Consider the following 22,974-nt stretch of genomic DNA (forward strand, 5'->3'; position numbering starts at 1 on the left):
TCTCTTTAAACAAAATTTTTTTTTTATGTTCTCATCAAAGAATTACAGCATTTTACAAAATTGAAAATTTTATAAAAAAATAATTTATTAAAGGACTTTTACTTCTAATAATTTTCTTTTGCACTTGTTCTTATTATATAATATATAGAAAATAGTAATGAAAATCCTCTTGTAATTAAAAAAAAAAGAAAGTACATAGATTGTATACACTTGATAATTACGTAAACATTTTATTTTTTCAAAGTGTCACAAGTACTCCATAATATTTCTTCCAAATAGGTTAAAACTATTCAAACTTTTTTTCTTCTTTATTTTAATAGAATGCATTCTCTTAGAATTGCGTATACACACACATGTATTATAATGTGCCTATAACGTATGAATATTCAAGTACACTAAGCTATACACTTAAAAATCATTGAACTCAAACTATTTATCTACACACAAAATGAATCAACGTACAGCTACATATGCGCATACTTAATATTAACCCTTTACTGTTCGAAATATTCTATCGTTAAATGAAAATGTGGAAAAGATTTTGAGTTAAAATTTTAATTTAAAGTAGGGAATAAAAATTAAAATCTTAGGGAACAAAATAATTTCTAAGATAATCCATTCTATACTTTCAGAAACATTTAAACGGGTTCGTTCTTAAAGGAACTTTACTATTTATTCTTGTAGTTTTCTATTTATTCTATTTACTTACAAAAGTCCGTAAAAACTCCATAAAAATTTAGTAAATACTCTACAAATATTTTCCATACATATTCTGCTCTGTTGCATAATCTGCTCTAAATCGTTTCCATTAACTTCCCTGTCATATTTAAAGACAAAAAATTTTCATTCACCCAATGGGAATGAAGACGTCGATTCCTTTCCAAAGAAGCTCGCTTGATCATCTGATAACTAAGTTAACAGAGTTTAAACCAGATTCAAGTAAAATTAATATTTAAAAACAGTCTTTTCTTGTGTTACGGCTATTATGTAACTCGGTGTTTTCTTGTTACTGTGAATGATTTAGAAAGAATTCAGAATAGATTAACTTAATTCATTATTTTTTAAAACATTTCCCAAATAAAGCCGTTTGACAAATTTCAATTTTTTTTATTTTTCATTACCCAAGAAAAAGTTGGAGTCAGAATAAATTTTAGAAACCCAGTTTTTTAAGCAATGGCGTTCCAAATTCGAAATTTATATAGTATCACTCTAGTAAATTGGCAACTGTTTTCAATCACAAATTTTTATATTAAAACGGAGTTAAAATTATCGATTTATATTTTTTATTTACATTAAAGCTTTAAATAATTTTCATTCTCCCCAATTGATTTTACAAAATTTTAGGCTTTTGTTTACTTTTATTGACGTATAAAATCTATTGTGATGTTTATAGTACACACTTTTATTTTTCTCTATAAAACTATGTCAAGGATGAAATAATTTGCACACTTTCGTCATATATTTACATTTATTATAATAAAAAATATCAAAATGAATTTCATATGTTTTAAATTTTTACTCATGTAAAATATAATGGTATACATAATAATATAGTCATATAACAGATATTGTATAATACTGTAATATATACACGAGTTCTTCTTAGCACAAAATTTGAAAAAGGTACGTGTACAGTAAAATATCTTCGTCTAATCTTTTTTCTTTTAGATGGTTGCCTCATAAGTTATGATAAAAAATATGGCGCTACTGCTAAATATTATATAAGCTCTTTCCTTGTACACAAATTAATGTTGATTGTGTTCCCTGAAATTTGGAGTGAATGGGAACAGATGGTAACGATATTCGCTAAATTAAAAATCAAATAGCTCGCATAAAATCAAAGCTTTTGCAAAATTATTGTAGGTAGTTGTTGATAGTTGTAGTAGTTGGAAAATACTTTTAGGAAAATCGTGTAGCTGCTCTTAAGTACTGAATTTTTACATAACTTTATTTCTGGAACTTTTCGTTTATTCCGCTATCGATACTTAGTTTTTTATTTCACTACGAACGTATTATAAAAAAGTTAAAATTTTCAATTCAATTTTCAATACACAATCTCTTTTCGGATTTCTCTCTTACAAAAAAAAAACGTGTATAGTAACATAAAAAGTGAAAATGTAAAAATAATAAATTGATAGTACAGAATACTCTACTCATGCAGATGTTAATTAAAATTATGTATTGTCAGAAAAAGTGAAACTAAAAACAATGTTAAAGTTGTATCGATAAAATATGTGCCTATGTACTCGTATATACATATAGAGAAAAACAATGGAAAAAAATATAAAAAAAAAATAACAAAAGAACACAAAAAAATATTATGTAATTGTAATTTGATAAAGCGAATCCTTGAATTTTAATTAAGGCATGGAAAAACTACAATTTTAGATTTATGACTGTAAAAAATTGAGATATTAAAAAAAAAAAACAAGTAAAAAATAAAAGAATTACTCTTTTGAAAGTCAAAATTTTTTAAATTTTAACAAATTTTTTAATTAATAAAATATTCACGGTTAACAACTATGAAAAAAAAATAATCATATTTTTTATTAAGAAAAATTGAGGGCAAGTTACGGTACCAAAAGTTGAGGTAATAATGAAGAGTTTTTCATGGAAAATCTGTTAAGTTCAAACTAAAATATTGAATTGCAGAAAATACTTTGACGATAATGCAAACAATACCACGTTAATAAATAAAATAGAAATGTTATACAAAAGGCTCAAGGCCTATCACTTAAAATTTAAACGTTTTTTACAATTTTACTTCAAATTAATTTGATATTTCTGAATGCATCTACTCTAAGACCTCACCTCGAATTGAGCATACAAAAAATTTATAAAAACGTCTAAATAAAAAACTTAAACACAAAATGACGACGAATTTGAAAAGACTAATTGGCTTAGAACTGAAATCCAAATTATTGCTGCTTGAAACTCTTGAATTTGCTGGATAGCCTTTCCATTTCTTCAGCTACAGAGCGCACCCCAATCCAACAATAGCGACAATTTTTATAATTTAGATTTATAATTTATTATTTGTTTGAATTTTTTCTGGAAAACAAAGCTTAATTCGTTGACATATTTCGGAATGCTAAACCATATTTCGGAAAAATATTTGGCCAATTTTTAAAATCCAAGTGAAACATTCTAACATATACATTATTAGAATGATTTCAGTCTTTTTATAATTATTATTCACAGTTTTTCAAGAAAATTGCGAATTTTTAAATATGGGAGGAAAAAATTTTCCTCCTTTTTTAATAAAATTTAAGGACATTTTCATAATAAATATGAAATTTATTTTTATTATTTCAAACAACGTACTACACGTATATAAAATGCGAATACAAGTAGATATAGTTAGAGTAAATTAAAATAAAAAACTAATTTTCTTTTAATAAAATCTTGAAAGTTTTTATGCTAGTGAGAGCATCTATTAATATATTAAACAAGGCCAAATCAATGTTATAATGACCTCAAATATAAAAGTCTGATTTTCTATTACTTAATTATTAAAAAGAGAAAATAATTTGTGTTATGCTAGCTGAAAACTTTTTTAAAACGAAGAAATATAAAAACTTTTAAAATTTTCTTCTTTTTTTTCTTGTTTTTGTTAGTTTTCTTATTTTTTGTTATCTTACACATTGAAACTAAGTTAATATAGTTGTGTCCTTTTTCGGTAGATTATTTCGATTTTGTCGGCAAGAAAAATATCTTGAAGATACAGAAACTTGGAAAAAAAAACTTTGTTGTTTTTTGCCTTAATTTTTTTTTTTGTTGCGGAAATCCGCAAAATATTTATTTTCTTTCTTTTCCTTTTTGCCTTGATATTGAAAAAAAGATTTGTTGTTTTCTTAGATAAAAATCTTGAAATTTTAATTTTGTATAATGAAGTCCTTGAATTTTTAATGTATAATCGAATATAAAATTTTTTTCTATATTAATTGAAAAAGTTTTTTTTTTTATAACACAATATTTACGAGTATGTTGTATACTATGTTTTTATGTGAGCAATATATAAATTGCACCCGCACGAGGAGGAAAAAATAAACTAAAATTAAATCGAATTTTAGTTAAAAAATTTTCTTTTTCTGTCTTGCCAAAAATGTGGGCCAGCTTTAGTAGGGCTATTGAAATCTAATCAGCTAATGTTATAGTTGAAATCTTACTCGTTAAAAATACGGGTTTGATTTATTATGCCTACAATTTTATTCAAAATTTTTCAAAAATGAAAGTCTTGTTTTTTATTAATTGCGGAAAATAAAAGTTATTGAGGGTGAACGTAGTATAATCTCTCAGAATGAAAAAAAATAAAATTTTCTGACCCCGGGCACATGTGACATGCAAAAGTTCTTTTCACAAAGTGACTAAAAAGTTTATCCAAATTTTTTTCATAATTTGAAAGATTTTCAGTTGATCTTCAAAATACCTCTTAATAATTTTTTTCGTGCGACACCTCGTTTCCAAGATAATTCGGATGAGAGCTAAACTGTGTCCAGGAAAAATAATTATAGGCTAGTAGCGAAAGTTTAGTACCTAAACTTTCCGTTAAACATTTTACAATAAAGGAAACAAGGGTTCATAATGAACGTCTTTGCCTAAGACATGATTCCTACATCTGTTTTAAAGTACAAGATATAGTAGACTGCTTTATAACTATATACAGAGTTGCAGAGTTCTTTTATAAAAAATACAAATATCCTCCATTTAAGGTGCAATAAATTGTTTTTTTGTGTTAATTTCAAAAATTTTATAGATTTTGAATGTGTTCTCTTCCTTATAATTAGAAAAAAAAAATGAAATTATTTTAAATTTATTATTGTGTTTCTTTTAATTTAATATTTATGCCAAAACACTTTAGGCAAAAAATCTGGCAAGTTTTGGAAAAGAAAAAAAATAAATTTAATTTAAATTATCTTTTCAATAATTCAGAATTATAATGATATTTCAATTCTAATAAAAAAAAATAAATTGCCATATTAGTGTTAATTTAGTGTCAGGAGAAATTCAAATTTTTGTTCTTTTAAAAATGTTTTGAAAATTAGAGTCGTATAAATGAAAGTGATCCTCAAAGTTTTTCTCCATAAAAAATTTTTCATGTTCCAATATTTTTCTAGTATTACATATAATATTTTAATTCTCATATAACATCCTGTTTGTTGCAAATTTATTTTTTATTTCAGCACATTTTTCTATTTAATGCAACTCATCCTTAATTCTTAACTTCTGAAAACACGATTAAGTTGGAAATCTTGTTATAAAAAATTATTAATTACATATATTAAAATGTTAATATTATTGATTTTGTTAATTAGGTTCTAATATTAAAGTGATTCTAGATTGGTCCCCCATATGACTTTATTTAAATTTTTTGAAATTCTATCATTGTGATCAAATTACAAACCCATATTTTAAGTCAATTCTTTTTTCTTTCCGTGAAAATAATTAAAACGCAAGATGATTATAACACTTTTGAATCCATGTTTAATATATTTCTAAATTTTAAATCATATATGTATGCATGTACAATATAACATTTTATTCTACCATAGCGAAATAAATTAATGTCTATATACTCATGACCTAATTTTAAAGTTTTCTCCGTATAAAGTGTTGTGAATGGAATTGAGCTATATATCATCCAATTTATGTAAATTATGGGAACTCTCATGCTTTAATTCATTTTAATTTATTATTCGGCAATATAAAATATTATTCATTATAAATTAGTTCATTATAACTAATTATTTTGGATTAAATTTAATTTTTAAGAATTCATTTTTAGTACTCAAACACATGCAAAGAAAAATTTAGTTATTAAAATTAGTTGTTCTATAACATAAAATGCGATAATAAAAACCAGATGAAAATCCAAAGCAATTTTTTTATGAATCAACGAAATATCAACTTATTAAATTTTATATTATGTTCATACTCTTCTATATTTGAATAGTATAGAGCTGAAATTCAAAAACTATTTTAATGTAAATAAGATAATACACTGAAATGTATGTATGTGTGTACATACAAGGTGCATAGATACCAATATAAGGAATAAAATCATTTATTTTAAAATTGTTTTTAGAAAAATTATTCTTCCTTCCGTCCTATTTTCTCTTTGTTCTCTGTTTTTTGTTGGTATGCATTTTGTAGTGTTATATTTATATATATATATGTGTGTATGTGGATTTGCTCTAAAAATAACTTTTAATTCATTTTGATATTTTGTTTATTCTAATGTTTTTTTTTTTTTTTTTGCATTTTTAATTATAGACGTGACGAACATACCAATACAGAAATTTTTTGCGGAAGCTGGTAGAAATATTACAATTCCTTGTCCTGGTGTTAGTGAGCATACAATGGTTGATACATTAACGTGGAAAACATCTACGGGAATAATTGCACAGTATGCAAATCGAATACCACTTGTATATAATCAAAGGGTAAGCATGTTATTTTTAAATGAAGTTTTTTTTATTATATTTTAATTTTCTTTCAATAAATAAACTATCACCTCTTCGATTTTTAATTTGAAAGCATACATAGCAAATCCTTTATTATTTTTTTTTTTTGAATCTCTTTGATTAAATGTAAATTTTATAGAAAAAATTTCTGAATTTCGTTAAAATAATTCACGCATTGGCTATCATTAATCACTGGTATCATTTTTCAAAAGGTTATTTTGAAATAATAATATATTTGACCAAAAAAAAAAACTTTTAATCAAAATATTTTATTGCAATTTCCTTAGAAAATTTCATTTTATAATTAACAACGAGAAAAGATATAGTTTTGAGAATGTTGTACGTCAATACAATATTTTGTAGGCGTTAAAAGAATTTCCATATGGTAAAATCAAATTTTAATGGAATAGTGAAGCTTTTAGAGCCGCCATTTGTACAAAATTTGAATACATACTGTTTATTTTATAGTTTACAGAATATAACCAAGTTATACAAGTATAATTTGAGAAAATTTGGTAAACCTAGCTTAATGGGATTCTGAGTTATTAATCTATCCGTCCTAGACAAAACTACTTCAATTCTAAATTCTAGGCTGATTAAGATCGTATACTGGTTTTCGTATCCAACACGTCTATTTCTTAGCGTTACAAACGAAGAAACGAAGTAATAAATTTGTAATACCCTTTGCACATTTGTTTGAAGGAGAAAAATAACGATATTGTTTTTTGGATCGAATTTGAAAATTTCACCAGAAAATACGTGTTTGTTATTAGACTTCCTACATTTTCAGTAACTATATTTATCTTTTTCTAGCTAATACGGTCATTTTGGATGAATAAGTCACACAGCACGATTGATTGAACAATTAAAAAAAGCACAGTATCTTTAAAAGTGCTGAATACTGAAACATATAGAATTCGAATCCCTATGAAGGACGTTTTATGAAGACGTTTTCGAGTTTTTCCTTAAAATTTGAACGTTTAACGAATTGAAATCCCAGAATAGAATTCGAAACGATAGCTTTGGAAAAAAGTTTTCAAATATTATATTAAAAAATTTTATTATAAAGCCTCCGGGAACTCTATACTTTTGTTCAGAAATTGTTGTTTTTTTTTTTGAATATTTAAAATATGGAGCCTGAGAAACTCGACGTTCTTGCAAATTTAAAATATTTCATTCAAAACTTTTATTTATTTATTTAATTATGTTTAGCTCAAACATTTTACATAACTTAAAATTAAAGATTAATATACATAGATACATATTTTTTAGACAGAACAAATTTTTAACTTTGTTAAAATAAGGAATTTGTTAAAATAAAGCAAAGGGTTATGTCTTTCTTCGCGAAAAGTTAAGTCTGTGTTTGTGTTTGTTGCATAAACGCAGCATTCTGCTGACAGGTTCATGCTTCCCATAATTAGTCCTATGAAAAGGAACCATGAAAAGATCCGGGGAACGAGACTTAAGGTTGGAATTAAACACAATTTTATTTAAAATGTCGGGGGAGATTAAGTCAGTTTTCATAAGATGAAAAATGAATAACAAATCCGCGATGTCACGTCTTTTACCCAGTGTGGGTAGGTCAATTAATTTGAGTCTGTGCTCGTAAGGTGGAAGAAGGATGAAGCGCAGTGCGAACCTAAAAAAATTTTTTTGAATAAACCCAATCCTATTAATATGTATATCGTAATAGGGTGACCATACTTGTGAAGCATATTCAAGATGAGGACGGACCAGGCATGTGTAGAGTGATTTTAAGACATAAGGATCATTAAACTCCTTTGACCAGCATTTAATGAAACCTAACATCGCGCTTGATCTGCATATGATATGATTATAGTGGTTTATAAATGATAACTTGCTATCGAAGCAAACACCCAGGTTCATTATTATACTAAGAGCTTGGCCATTCAAAGTATAGTTTGTAAAAAATGGCCGTCTTTGCCTAGAGTAGCACATTTCTGCAGATTTAATTACATTGATTTATAGGTTGTTACTTGAGCACCAGTCGTAGAAGCGGTTAAGATCATTCTGAAGACACAACGCATCATTTGTAGAGCTTATTTTTTTTTTAATTTTCATGTCATCAGCATATATTAATACCTCACTGTGCGTTAGCATCGAAACAACATCATTAATTCAAATTATGAACAGTAATGGACCTAAGTGACTACCCTGGGGTACACCAGAATTAGACGAAAGAGGAAGAGCATACTCGACTAATTTTAAAACATAAAGTGATTTTAAATGAATTCCAAAGAATATTTTATATTAACTTATACTAGTATACTCTACAAAATTTCAACTTTTACCATTCTTTTATTTATCGATCTGATGGTATCTTTTTTGAACAATATGTGCTATGAAATACACATATATCAAATATTTTGAAAATACTTCATAATTAATCCAGGTGTATACATCGGCACTACTTTTAATGGCTTATTTTCTATAAAACTAATTTAAATATACATGCACATTTATACATATATATACATATTAAGTATGTTTTTAATTTATAAAAAAGAAAAAAAACTCAATTCTTTTTAAAATAACAATAATATTCACACATTCTACCTACACAATATAACTACATTCTTGTTCGTATGCATAGAAATATAGTACGACCAATATTATAAAAACACATGACTCAATTTGAATAAACAATTTTTATTTATTTTTAACTTTATTATAGCCTATATGCCTACACGAAATTATTTTAGACCCATATAGAAATATTTAATATAATAAAATAAAATACGGAAAAACACTATCGAAACTGGCAACATGTTTACATCCTAATTTAATTTTTAAACAATTTCGATGTCATACAAAATGTGCCCCGTCCAATATAATGGTGTATTCTATAAAATTTATGTCGATGTTTATTTATATAATATAGTTACCCTATTTATACACTTTTCCATTTAAATTTATTTGTATAATAATATTTATATGTACGAGTATACATGTTGGAAATATATATATATATAGGGGTATAAGGATAAGAATAATATTATGTACATATGTGCTTTTATATATAAATAATTTAACAAACAAAATAAGAGCGAAAATAGAAAAATAAACGCACATCATCACCATTGTAAACACATAAATTATTTTGTTTTGCCTCCTTGATGCCATTATACATTTAGATTATTACGTTAGGTATTATAATGTATATAGATGATAATATATAATATTATCTATATATATTATTGTGTAGTTATGCGATGTGTACACCTGAAAATTGAACTAAGAAAGAATGTCCTTTTTCATTATTATGATATTTTTATTTCATTTTATTTCTAGTTTTCTTTAACTATCCAATATTTATAATATATTAATATGAAAGTGTAGAAAAAGGATATAAAGGACATGACATGTTAGAATATTCTATTATATAATAAAATTCTTAAATTGTGAACTTAAAATTTTATTTCTATTTTTTTTTTCTCAACCTTTTTCAAAAATTATTTAATGTTATTTTGTTATTACTATTTTATATACTAAATACACTCCTATTTATATAAGCAGATATTTTATTTACTTATATATTTTTCTTGAATGGATTCGTTATATTGTTTTCATTTTTTCTTTTTTGTTGTTTTTGGTAAGATTAATAAATACTACAAAAATAATTTTCTTACGTCTATTTCATATAATAATAAAAAGGACATATTTAGCTTTTGGCTAACTTTGTCTGTACTTTACATAAACCACTAAAACATACGTATACATACATATATATTTACAATTTGTATATGACCCTGTTGAAAATGAAATTTTCATGTTATTTATACATACACTTTAAATTACTAGAATTTTGCATAAAATCTGGCGTAACATTATAGTAAGTTTTAAATATATCACTATGTAAAATATAGAAGATTTTGTAATTGTAGTTTTGACTAAAATGCATTTACGTTTTAATGTATGTGCGCATATGTGCAGACAATATGCATTAATATATGTATACATAAATATGTACATATAATATTTATATTGAGATTTTTATAATTACATTCAGGTATATTTTATTATTTATTATGTTTTTGTTGTGGTATTGTGGTAATTTTTACCAAATTATTACCTTGGTAATATACATATATTTATTATGAATATAATGGTTATAAAAATATATCAAAGTTTGTTTGTATATTATAAATAAATAAGAGATGTAATGCAAAATTAATGTAATGCAATTGTTACCATCAAAGTACGAAAATACCTAAATATATGGTCATGGTAAGATTATAGAAAACAATACCCAATAAATTGCAAAGAATTCGTTTTCAATTGTTTCCGTTATTTGATTTACTCAAAATAACTGTTTTATCTGCTCTGAAATCTTTAATAGTTTTGAATAAATAATTATAAAAAATGAATTTTTCGCATGTTTCGGAAAAAACAAAATAATAACAAAAATTTTTGAGAAATTTCGAGTTTTGTAAAAAAAAAAATTAAAAAAAAAAATTCTGACTTTGACGATCTGTATCTTGAAAACTGTGGCTCAAATCAATTTAATTGTAAGACCAAAAATAAACAGTAAATCGCTTGTAAAACAAATTCCCAATGAAAACTCTTTGTTGTGTGGGTCTAAAGTTATAAGTATTTATTTATATGCCGGAAAAGTTCTGTACCTTTATTTGTCACCAGGCTTTAGCTCGAAAATGAGTATATCTGTACCCATATACAATTTTTTGCTTAAAATTGGTCGAAGAATAATTATCCTTGAAATTATTTTCCATATTATACGGAACATCCTGTATAGTAGTTTACTATACTTTAAGACGAATTACAAACCGAATTTTTGTCAAATTAAGTTCAAAAAACTTTATTTAATTTCTAAATCTATAGTAAGAATTCGTAGTTTGATCATTGAATCATACTTAAGGAAATTAGTTGAATATTCTCTTCTTGTAAATATTTAACTTTAGAGCTTTTTTCATTAATAATAGTTGAAAATAATTCTATACAATATTACATGTGGTACTATAGTTATAAATTTATGTTGGTCCATATTTTGTTCTTATATATACCCATATGCATATACATTTCGAATTCTCTTTATGCAAAAGAAAATTGTGCAAAAAAAAAATTGTTCATCTCAATTTTTAAAATTATTTCTCATTCAAAAAAGAAAAAAAAAATTTATTCCACAGTCCAGCAAAATTTACTACATTTTTTATGAATTTCCAAAATTAAGTTATGAATTTCCATTACCGTAAATAATAATCACATAGAGAATTGAGCTCTTATATATTATTTAAGTGTAGTTGATATTTCCATTCAGAAGAGTCGAAAAGCTTAATTTTCATTTGCATAATTTTGATAAAAAAAATGTACTTATACTGTGGTTTATAACCATTTTTGTAGCAACAATATTTGATTTTCTTTAAATAATATTTTATGCGTTAAAAGTTTTGTGAATGAATTGCAAAAAGTGGCCCATTAAAAAACTTTTACATAATATATAGAATTTTCTTCAAAAGAAAAAGATGGCAAAAGTTTCTTTTTTTATGAAATAATTGTCACTATTTCAAATAATTTCTATTACTTTTTCACACACTTTTCTGCACGCATTAACAACTCAAAGTGCGCAACATATTTTCGGTATTCTCTTATTTTTTCTATCAAAACCGTAACAAGAATCTGCCATTTTATTAATTGGGGGGCAAAATGAAAATTTGTTGGTGTTTCATTTACTACTGTGTTAATATCTAGATTTTACAAAATTTTAGTTTTGACATATTCCAGATGCATTTTTCTGCGATAATAACAATCAAGGCGTTAACAGCGAACATAAAACAAACAGATGCTTATAATTGTCCTTAATTTTTTTTTGAGAATCTGTCGACGAACTTTACTGTCACAATTAATAAATATGAGAACTTTAAAGGACAATCAAAATATATTTGATTTCGTTTGGTCCTTTCACACATAATATTTATTCAAACAAGAATATAAAAATGCACACACTCACATAACGCTTTTTTGTATACATACACATAACACATGTATAGAGAATATTAAATTTCATTCGATTTTAATAGGCAATTAAAATGTGGTTAATTTATTAAGAATAAAACAATCAAAACTAATAGAAAAAAAAAGAACTAAAATAAAAACAAAAAAAAATGACGTTAACCCGTATAATTAAAAATAAATATATGTAAGTATCATACAGAAAATATAATTATAATTCACATTATAAATATTCAAATTTATGTGTATGTGTTTTGGAATCTTTAAATGAATATTTTATACAGATATATAAAATTCAATATAAATGCATAAATATAATATTGTGATATCCTAGAATGAATACAAAGATTTAAATATTTATTTAACCCACATGGCATAATATTATTATAATGTATAACTGATAAAATTTGTATGTGTGTATCTATATACATAAAAGTTATTTTTACATGCCACCATTATAAGGTTGCCATTTATTCTAATTTTGGGAAACTTATCCTCTTTGTTACATTCTCGATTTTTAGTGAAAATTAAAATTTATTTTTAGAGAAAAACGAATGTCCATGCATATATCTTTTGAAAAATTTTATATGTTTTATATATTATTAATAAATACATACATATATTACATTAATAAATAGTTTTAAAAGAACTATTTCAGTTATAGTACCGAAATTTTTAATCATATCGCATTTTATAATATTGTTAGCATTAAAAACAGAAAACATTTTTATAATTCTTAGGGCTTTCAACTCAATATTGTTATGATTGTGTACTCTCACACTGTAAATTTGTAAAAATTAATATGATACTTAAGTAAAACTTAAGTGTGCAACATATTTAATAATTATCTACTCTCGAAATCTGCAAAATTTGATAACTGTCTGGTCATTTTCTTGGAATAACAAAAACTGTTTTCAGATTTTTGTCATATAGAATTTCAGAATGTCATAGAATCAATTTGATTATGGAAACCCTAATACAGTATTCATGCATATACGTCATACATACAAATAGACACAAATAAGTATAAACATTCATTATAAAAGAGGAAAATATTTGAATACTTGATTAAATTTCTTAAAATCCTCCTTTAAAAATAAATTTATATATAATTGTAATTTGATACATGCTATATATTTATATATGAGGATGTGTAAGTGTATTAAGTTTATAGTATACTATGTATATAACAAAAATTAATGTGTAATATATTATATATTATGCATATATAACTTATCAAAATAATGTCCTTGAATCATATCTAGCAAGAATAGGATAGAGTGTATATATTTAATGCCTATGTGTTTTATTTGTATGAAATTAGGTCAACAATAATTGGTACAGATATCAACTGACAATTTATTATTATATTATTATTATATAAAATTATTTATACAAAATATAGTAGCAACTTATACCATTATATATATTTTTGCAATTTTACTTATAAAATTAAACCTACATACATTGAAATAAAAATTTGTATTTGGAAACCATATTTGTGTACCATATATAATCAGAATAAAATTTAAATGGGTTTTTTTTTTACTATACAAACAGATAAATATACAAATTAAGCACTTAATTTGTTTTTTCATATTTTATGTTATAGGGTTATATTTAAAGGAAATAAAAAATTTCATTCTAATTTTAACATTCACATATAAAAATCAAAATGTCTTTTATAATTAATTAAATAAATTTTTCGCAAAACAAAAAAGAATATTGGTCAAATGAAATGTTTGTACAATATACATTCATACATAATGATATACAAACTAAAGTGTATTTTAGTTTTAAAATCTAATATTTTATTTAAATTAATTAAAATAATTTAAAAATTTTATTTTACGAATTTATATATCAATTAAAATCAAGGATTTTATATTATAAAGTCTATATAGAAATTTGCCAAAACCAGATATTACTTAACTCTTCGGGGAATTTCAATTATTTAATAAAGTTGCGCCAAACCAATGTTTTTTAATGTAGTACTTATCCCTTCAACAAGTGAAAATTATGCTTTTAAATTCAATCTAGCTATATACTCCATTACTAAAATTACTTTCATTCATATGCGAATACATTTCAAAAATTGCATACTTTCAGGATGATCATTTTATTTATGGTCAAATTGAACGGTTAGTTGCATGAGTTAAGAAAAATAATTACATTTTTTAATGGCGTAACATTTACCGCTTCGTTTCTGCATTTATAGAAATTTAGAAAAGCTTGCAGTTTCAGAAATATAAGGTGTCATAAATTCAAATTTTAGAAATTTAGAGAAGCGATAACTTAAAAGGAATTGATGTTTCTTTTATAGAAGTAATTTTAAATATTTTATTACAAAACATGACATTATACAAATGATATTAATCTAATCTTTTCTGTTGGTATTGAAAATTATTACACTAAATCCGGGTTAAGGATACCTGATATACTAATTTTTGATTGCATTTATCGAAATTTCAATTACAAAAATCCACTAGCTACATTTCAAGAATCATATAATTTCTAACTTGCAAAAGTATATTTATACATACTAAATATATACAAATTACTACCAAACATAACCAATCATATAAGGCAAAAATTAATCAATCTCAACAAATACTATTTTTAAAACTTAATACTAAGGAAACTGCTCTATAGTTGCTCGGAATCTGAATAATATTACAAGCAAATAAGACGGGAACAATATTAATTTAATTGGTATAAATTTTTGTCAATCTTCATTTTCAAAAATTATTTTTGATTTTAGAGTTTTTCAATGAAAATATTTTGTTATTTGAGTACACTAATAAAAAGTAATTTAATTTGCGCAGCATTATAGAAAATATTCTTGAACAAGATCCTGTTCACAATATTCTGAAAAATTAAAATAATATTATTTAAAACAAAATGACTTTGGCGTGAAAATCATAAAAACTAATTTTTGTTCTTTTTTACTGGTGTAAAGATTAATTAAGTTGAATACTTATATTGCGATATTACTTAATTTTCTCTTAAAAATAAATAAGATAAAAATATTTTTTCAATCACACATGCCTACATGTTTATATATTTTGTATGTTTGCAGTTCTTTTCTTTGTTGTTGTTATTATTGTTAAACAGGCAATAAAGGACTTCATTGTTATTCTCAATGTATTTATCTTATATTCAAGTCAGTCATCAGCTCTAATTTTCAGTTCCTTTTTCTTTATTTGTGTAATCACATTTTATTCTCAAACAGCTTTATTATTACGGTATTAAATTTAATTTTTTTTTTTTGTCTTCTTTCATTAATGCTCATACAATTACCTGAAGCTTTTTGATATTATAAAAAATATATAAAAAGAAAAAGGAAAAAAAAAATTGTAGCTTCAATGGCTTTTCAAAAACCTTCATCTTATTTTTATTTTTTTATTTTTTTTTCTTATATGCACACTGTATATACACACAAACACGTCATATACAAAATATTTTCAAAAACAAATTTTTTTTTATGTTTATTTTTCGTTTATACTGTATACGATGTGCTGAAACGATTCTTTTATGTCAGGATAATAAAACAACAAGAGCAAAAAGACTAAAATAATTTTTCTTATTGAAAATTTTTCACAAGCATTTGCTGTATTTAATTTTTTACTCATAAAAATTCACCTGATGTTGCAAAATTAACGAAAAAAAAAAATTGTCTTTAGGTATCATACACAAAAAGAGGATATAATAAAGGAAAACAAGAACCAAACAACAAAAAAAAAATCGTTTTTTCTTAAAAACCCTAAAAAAACAGCATTATGTTACACATACACATTTATATACAAAAAAAAGTGAAAGAAGTTAAGTATCTGTATGTAGGTACGTACCAAAAGTGTACCTACATAAATATTTTTTGCTAAAAAAAATGAAATTTTTCAAAATTAATCGAAACGTTTATAAAAAATTCTTGATAGTTACCAAGAAATAAAGCAAATCCAAAGTATTTATGTATATATGAAGTTTTTTTAAACTAAAAATTATCTGATTGATTGTGTACAAATTAAATTGAATTTTAACCTCAAAAGATCAATTTGATTGGGTATATAGCCTACTTCTGTGATTAAACTACAAGGGATCAGCAATAATTTCAATCCAAATTTATTTTCACACTTCACATAACTCTCATTCTTTATTATCATATTCTTATGTAATTAAAATTTCCTGTTAATTCGTAAAATAAGGTTCTCTCTATTCAATGGACACTATTTTGTGTGAATAGTTTATTTACCCAATACGATTGATTTATGGAATGCATGAGACAAAATCAACGTTTATCAAGTTATAAAACAATTATAAGAAGAACATTTTTTTTACACAACGTGTTCTCATTATGCTGACGGCGTTTCGAGAAGATGATACGAGTATTTGATTATGGCAAATATTTTGTATTGCTCGTATATCCAGTTGAACAAAACGTAAACTATTCAATTTGAGTCATTATTATTTAGGAAGAAATTTGCTCTTCTGCTCAACAACAATTGAATTCGAATAAACATAATATAATAACAGTTATTACCAACAAGGTTATATACCTTTACCAATATTTTCAGCATTTAATTCAAATGTCTAATTTTATAACATCAACTAGAAATTGTTTTATAAAAATGCTAAAAGGCACATTTATAAAATTCTTGTGAATATTAAGGACTATAATTTCTAAACGTATACATACCAGATTTTATTATGATCTCTTAATTCAATTATTATAAATAATTAAGTATAACGTTTATATATTTTAATCATTTCATTCTTCACAATTTAAAATTATTTATTTATTAATAAAAAAACAAAAAAAGAAAAAGGAAAAACAAAATGCTTTTAAGAAAATTTATGAACACGAACCATGAATATCAATTGATTAACCTTATATTTATTATAAAAGAAAAAACAAAAAATATTTTAAATAAATTTTAAAGAGTGGTGGGCGTTTTTATTATTGAATTTCTATGTTCAATCATTCACACCATCGAACAAAAATATCTTTTAATTAAAAAACCAAAAATTTGTCCCTTATCATTCGAATAAATTTTTGTTTTTTATTGGGATTTTAGTTTTATTTTTTTGGTTTTATTTATTCTGGAAATTTTAACTTTTTGTGCAAACGATAAACTTTTCTTATGTGATTAGAATTAAATCCTGTCCAAGAAAACTTCTTTAAAAGCAGTTTTAATTAGTGAAATAATCTAAAAGATAATAAAATTAAAGATAAAATTTATAAGTCCCCATAAAATAGATACAAATTTTTTTTTTGTTTTATTTTTACTTTCTTTTATATACTTATATAATATAAGTGTATGTATGTATATAAGAACTAACTGACTTTGAATCTTAATAAGATACCAATTTAACTTTTCAATTATAGAAGAAAAACTTTTTCATCTATTCATTCAAAGATAACAATAAAATCTTTTCTGATTTCACGATATATTTGGTTTTGAAATCCAAAGAGGAGGAAAGAGTGAGGGGTGAAAGAGAGAAAAATATAGAGATTAACTTTTTCTTTACATAATTTGGCCACATGTACCTTAAATATAGCAAACACATATAAATTACATAGTATTATACGTTTAGTAAATTTATACAGTAAAATTAAAGTAAATATTACATTCACATATAATATATTAGTGTATGTATATATAGATAGAAAGTATTTAAAAATATTAAAATAAATCATTGAAAAAATATTAATCTTAAAATTTATATGTATAACAACTATACTGTCAAATTTCAAATTAAGTGATTTTAAACTTTAAAAGAAATTTATTTAAAATTTATAATAAATATTTGAGTGTACGTTTATGGTGCTACATATACGAGTACATATACAATACAATATGTATGACTTGTGCTTATGCTGTAATGGACCATTTATATCAAATCTTGAAATATTTATATTGGAATATATTAAGAGCTGTCTCATTAAAGCAGTATGCTCTCTAATATTTTTCAGACTTCTGTTGTTATTCAGTGCGTTTCATTACAAAAATTTTATAAAATTTGCGGTCAATGTCTCGATGAAAGTTTCACTAATTAATTTGAAACACTGGCTAGATATTACTTTCGTTTTGTTAATCAAAATTCTTGAATAATCGAAGCTCACGTCTAGCTTACATTGAATTTATTTAAGCACAATACTATTGTTTTCACTGTTTAAATGCAGCGGCGGATTTATCATTTTTATATGCACATCGACAGATACCGTTGTACAGGTACACCGGTACGTTGTTCAATTATTGAGTCAATTCAACCATAGGTCTATCTTTTAGTCCATCTATTACATCAATTACTCGAAAACTAAATTCAAGCAGGTTAATCAAACTTTCGGAAAAGGAATTTTATAACAAATTTAACTAATCTGAGATTAAGTAGAATTCAATGCGATAAAGGCAGTGGTTAGAGTGGCTGCCGTGAAACTTTAAAGTTATTAAAGCCAAATTTCAATAAATATTTAAGCTATAGTATTATATGTGCAGAAATTCGTCACAAATTTTTGACTATTACAGCCACTTTTATTGAAAAATTTAACAGCGTTTTAAAAGTTATTCAAGTATTAGTTATCGAGTTTAACTGAGAGAGACTGTTTCAATGTTATAGCTGCTAGATGGCTTTTAGAACCATTAGATCGAAGTTATATATCGTAACTGATATTCTCACATCTTCTTTGTTTTTGCAAAAATGCTTGACGTTGGTTACATGCACAGCATTGAAATTGATGCATTTGCTTAATTTTTATGAAATTTTTAAAATGATTTACGGCAACACTAATATACTATATAAACCATATATTGCAACTACTTCCTATATAGTTTGTCTACCCAGTCAAAGATACGCACTCATCCATAAAAGCGGAGTACAAAAAATGCTCCTTGATCTTCATGAAAATTTTCTTCTCTTCAAAAAATTATGCATAGATTTTGTTAATCTTTGCATAAATTAAATTGTTTTCAAAAAACAGATGAAAGCAAAACGAGCTTCGAAAAAGTTCCAGTTCAAATTTCTTTACATATAAAATGAACGTTAAGATTCAAAGAAGGCACCTTGAGTAAGAAAATAAATAATTTTACAAATCTGCTTAATACTATTAAAATATTTCTTTAATTTTAAAGCAAATGCTAGAAAAAAATATTTTCATGCGATTCCATTTAAAAATAATTTTATCCTGAATCCTTTTCAAGCAAAAGTATATGTACATTTACATCTACCTATAAATTAATAATACAAATAAATTTATAAAGAATTTCCGTTTTGCCTCATAAAATTCAACATAAAATTTCCATGTAATACAATTAATTTTCTCTTTCATTTTTTGTCCCATCTTGCGCGTATGTTTACAGAACATTATGTACACTTACATTTATAAGTATATAGTATTGCTAATACGAGTATAATATCATTTTCTATGTATAGCTTATAATACATTATTTTATATTTATCTATATATATTTTTTTAGATACAACTCCTTATGGATAATTTTAGTTTGCAATTTAGTCCAGCAATTGCAGCCGATACAGCTGAATACATATGTCTTGTCAATGGCAGGCATATATCGGAAGCTATAGTTGATTTATTAGTACAGGGTAAGTAAACCAAATAATATTAATTACAATAAATACACATATATTTATATGCACACATATGTATATGCAATCAATAGGCTTACATTTTATGTAGACTCATTACATACAGAGACAACAATTAATATAAAATACTGAACCTGTTTTGGACCATATGTACGTGTTTATAATATTTTGTAACAACACATATAAAATAGCTATAATATATTATATAATATACATTTGTGTAGTAAGTTAAGTTAAAAAAATATATTTTTCCTATCATTAATATTTATTGTGCTTATGGAAAAAGGGAATTAAGTTTGTGACATTTGAAAACGTCGCCTAATTTATAGTATAATAAGCAGAAATTCAATTTCAAATATTACAAACGTATATACGTAAAAGTATCGGAAAGGAAAAATTGACTAAGTAGTACTAATATTATTAATTTATGGTTGATATTGATAAGTTATATGTACCATATAATGTACATATATATGTGTATATATATAGCATATGAAAATAAATAATATTATAACATGCACGTATTATCAGAAAAAAAAATTAATATTTAATATTTAAAAAATATGATTTTTAATTAATTGTTTTATAAATTTTTCATCATCTATTTCATTTTCTATCAGATGTTCCAGATCCTCCCGAGAGGCCTTTAATAGTAAGTTTTACATCGCGTTCAGTGAATTTATCATGGGCGCATTCACAAAATCCCCGTAATGATCCAGTATCACATTTTATTATTGAAACTAGGTAAGATTCAATTAATTTTAATTAAAATTATTATTTTCATTTTTTATAATTTAAAATTAAATTGTTTGCAGAGTTTAAGTTTGCATTCTTTGTATATAGTGTGATTATAACGCATAAACAAATAAAATTCTAAATATTATAAGTAGTTTGAAATTCAGTAGAAATTTTCAGTATAACAGTTTGTTGTATAATAATTACACATACGCTAAAATAGAAAGAGTAACTTTTTTTCTGAAACAAAAATATCTTGAAGTTTGAACTTTTTTTTAACAAAAAATATCGGAAATTTAAAAAATTAAAAAATATTAGAATCCCAAGGATCATTTATTCTGTACGAGAGCATTGTACAGAACCGTATATAAGAGTATATTATTCAACTATCCAGTGCATTGCAAAATAATGTTAAAAGTCTTAACTAATTTTTAATTTAGTATAACATAATTAAACAGTATAACAGTTAAATTTAACAAAACTCTAATAGATTTTATGAAATGCTGCAAATTTTGAATTTAATTCCTCAAAACACAATATATTTGTAACTTGGTTTTAATTTTAAAAATTTAAAGTGTTTTTTTCATGAAATTTAAATCTAATTCAAATATAACAATATTTTGTATAACATTAACGGAATAATTCCATTATATTGAAAAATATATTACATAAACTTAGCAATAAATTTCAATTACAAATTCAATTAATTAAAAATTAGCTAAGTCTGAAATTTTCTCACTCATAAATTAAAAAAAAAATTAATTAATCACATTTTGTACATAGATAAAAAGAGCAATTAAGTAATTAATACCCAAAACATTTAATTATTTTATTCTTAATAACTGTTAAAAATGACCAAATCTTTTTTTGAACTTTTGAGACTTGTTTGTGATATGTAACCCCATAATGTATATGGAGAGACAAGTCCTTCAAATAAGTTATTTATTATATATTTTTTTTTTTGAATATTTTTTCGTAATATTTCTTCTGTCGTATACACAAAAAGAGTTTTAATAATGATAGTGAACAATATAAGAATAACTAAAAGCATAAATATAACAATTTTGATAATTTCATTTCTCATTCTATGTAAAAACCTCGAAGCAATCAGAATTTAAAACATTTTCTTTAATGCGTCTATTCTGTCCCCTAAACTAATTATGTACCATCATAAGTAAATCACAATGACATCACCAGATGAAAATAGATTAACATTTTCAAACAGATTCCTGAAATAATATTTAAAGTGTTTGTTTGTGTGTGTGCAGGAAAATTCATATACGTATATTATAACAGTATAATATGAAAGAGATAGAAAACACTATAAAAAATAAGAAAAGGAAAAAAATTTTTCTACTCAAATTTTTTATTTTTCTGTTTTTCTTTTTATAAAAGAAAATTAATTACCTTGTCAGTTAACAATTTAGCAAAACAAAACTCTTTTTGTCTATGTCATCAATATCCTTTTTCCTCTATTTCTTTTTTATTGTAATTTTAAATATTTCAGTCTTTCTATAATTGCATATGTATCCGCATATATCCATATTATACACATAATATCAGTAATTTGATAGTTGAAATTTCTATTTCCATATTTTTCCATTTTTTTAATAATTTTCTGTTTTTTTTTTTTTTTTTTTTTGAATTTTCGGTCACAAGTATGCAATTTGAGTTGAAAAGTATAAAAAATGAAAAATATTTTTATGAAGAATTTTGTTAAAAGAAAATTTTGTGGTATAGAAAATTTTTAAAGCAGCCCATCTTCTTCTATTTGCTAAATTTGTATTTGATAATGAATAATTATACTGAAAAATTTGAAAAATTCTATTAAAATAGAATATATAGCTAAAAAGGATATATAGTAAAGGATATAATGTAGAGTAAGTCGAATTTTTAAATTGCAATTTAAAATTTATGAAAATATTTTTAATGTGTAATCAGGTATTTTACATTTGAATTGTGACAATCTATATTACGAGTACATAACATATGTAGTGAATGCTTAGGATCTAATAAGAAATTAATGGTTTCGAAAAGTAATGTATACCTTCTTATCATCATATATAAAATATAATACATCAAAGGAAACTATTCTGTTCATTATGAGATGATTAAACATAAACTTGAAGAATGAAATTCAGTAAACCTAAATTAATTTTTATAAAAAAATGCTTGAATTACCACA

General features: G+C 24.1%; 1 protein-coding gene across 1 annotated transcript in view; it reads left to right on the forward strand.

Moving 5' to 3' along the window:
- The first annotated feature begins 854 nt into the window (after positions 1 to 854).
- The window catches only part of LOC129605834 (protein sidekick-1-like), a 121,830-nt gene continuing 99,710 nt past the window's right edge, over positions 855 to 22,974 (forward strand). Inside the window, exons 1-4 of the mRNA XM_055515809.1 lie at positions 855 to 939; positions 6,274 to 6,443; positions 19,925 to 20,051; positions 20,675 to 20,798. Coding sequence (XP_055371784.1) covers positions 855 to 939; positions 6,274 to 6,443; positions 19,925 to 20,051; positions 20,675 to 20,798 — 506 coding nt within the window. The remainder of the gene's footprint in view (positions 940 to 6,273; positions 6,444 to 19,924; positions 20,052 to 20,674; positions 20,799 to 22,974) is intronic.

This window comes from Condylostylus longicornis, unplaced genomic scaffold (assembly GCF_029603195.1).
Source record: "Condylostylus longicornis isolate FDR11 unplaced genomic scaffold, ASM2960319v2 ptg000015l, whole genome shotgun sequence".
In the NCBI taxonomy this organism is placed as follows: Eukaryota; Metazoa; Arthropoda; class Insecta; order Diptera; family Dolichopodidae; genus Condylostylus; species Condylostylus longicornis.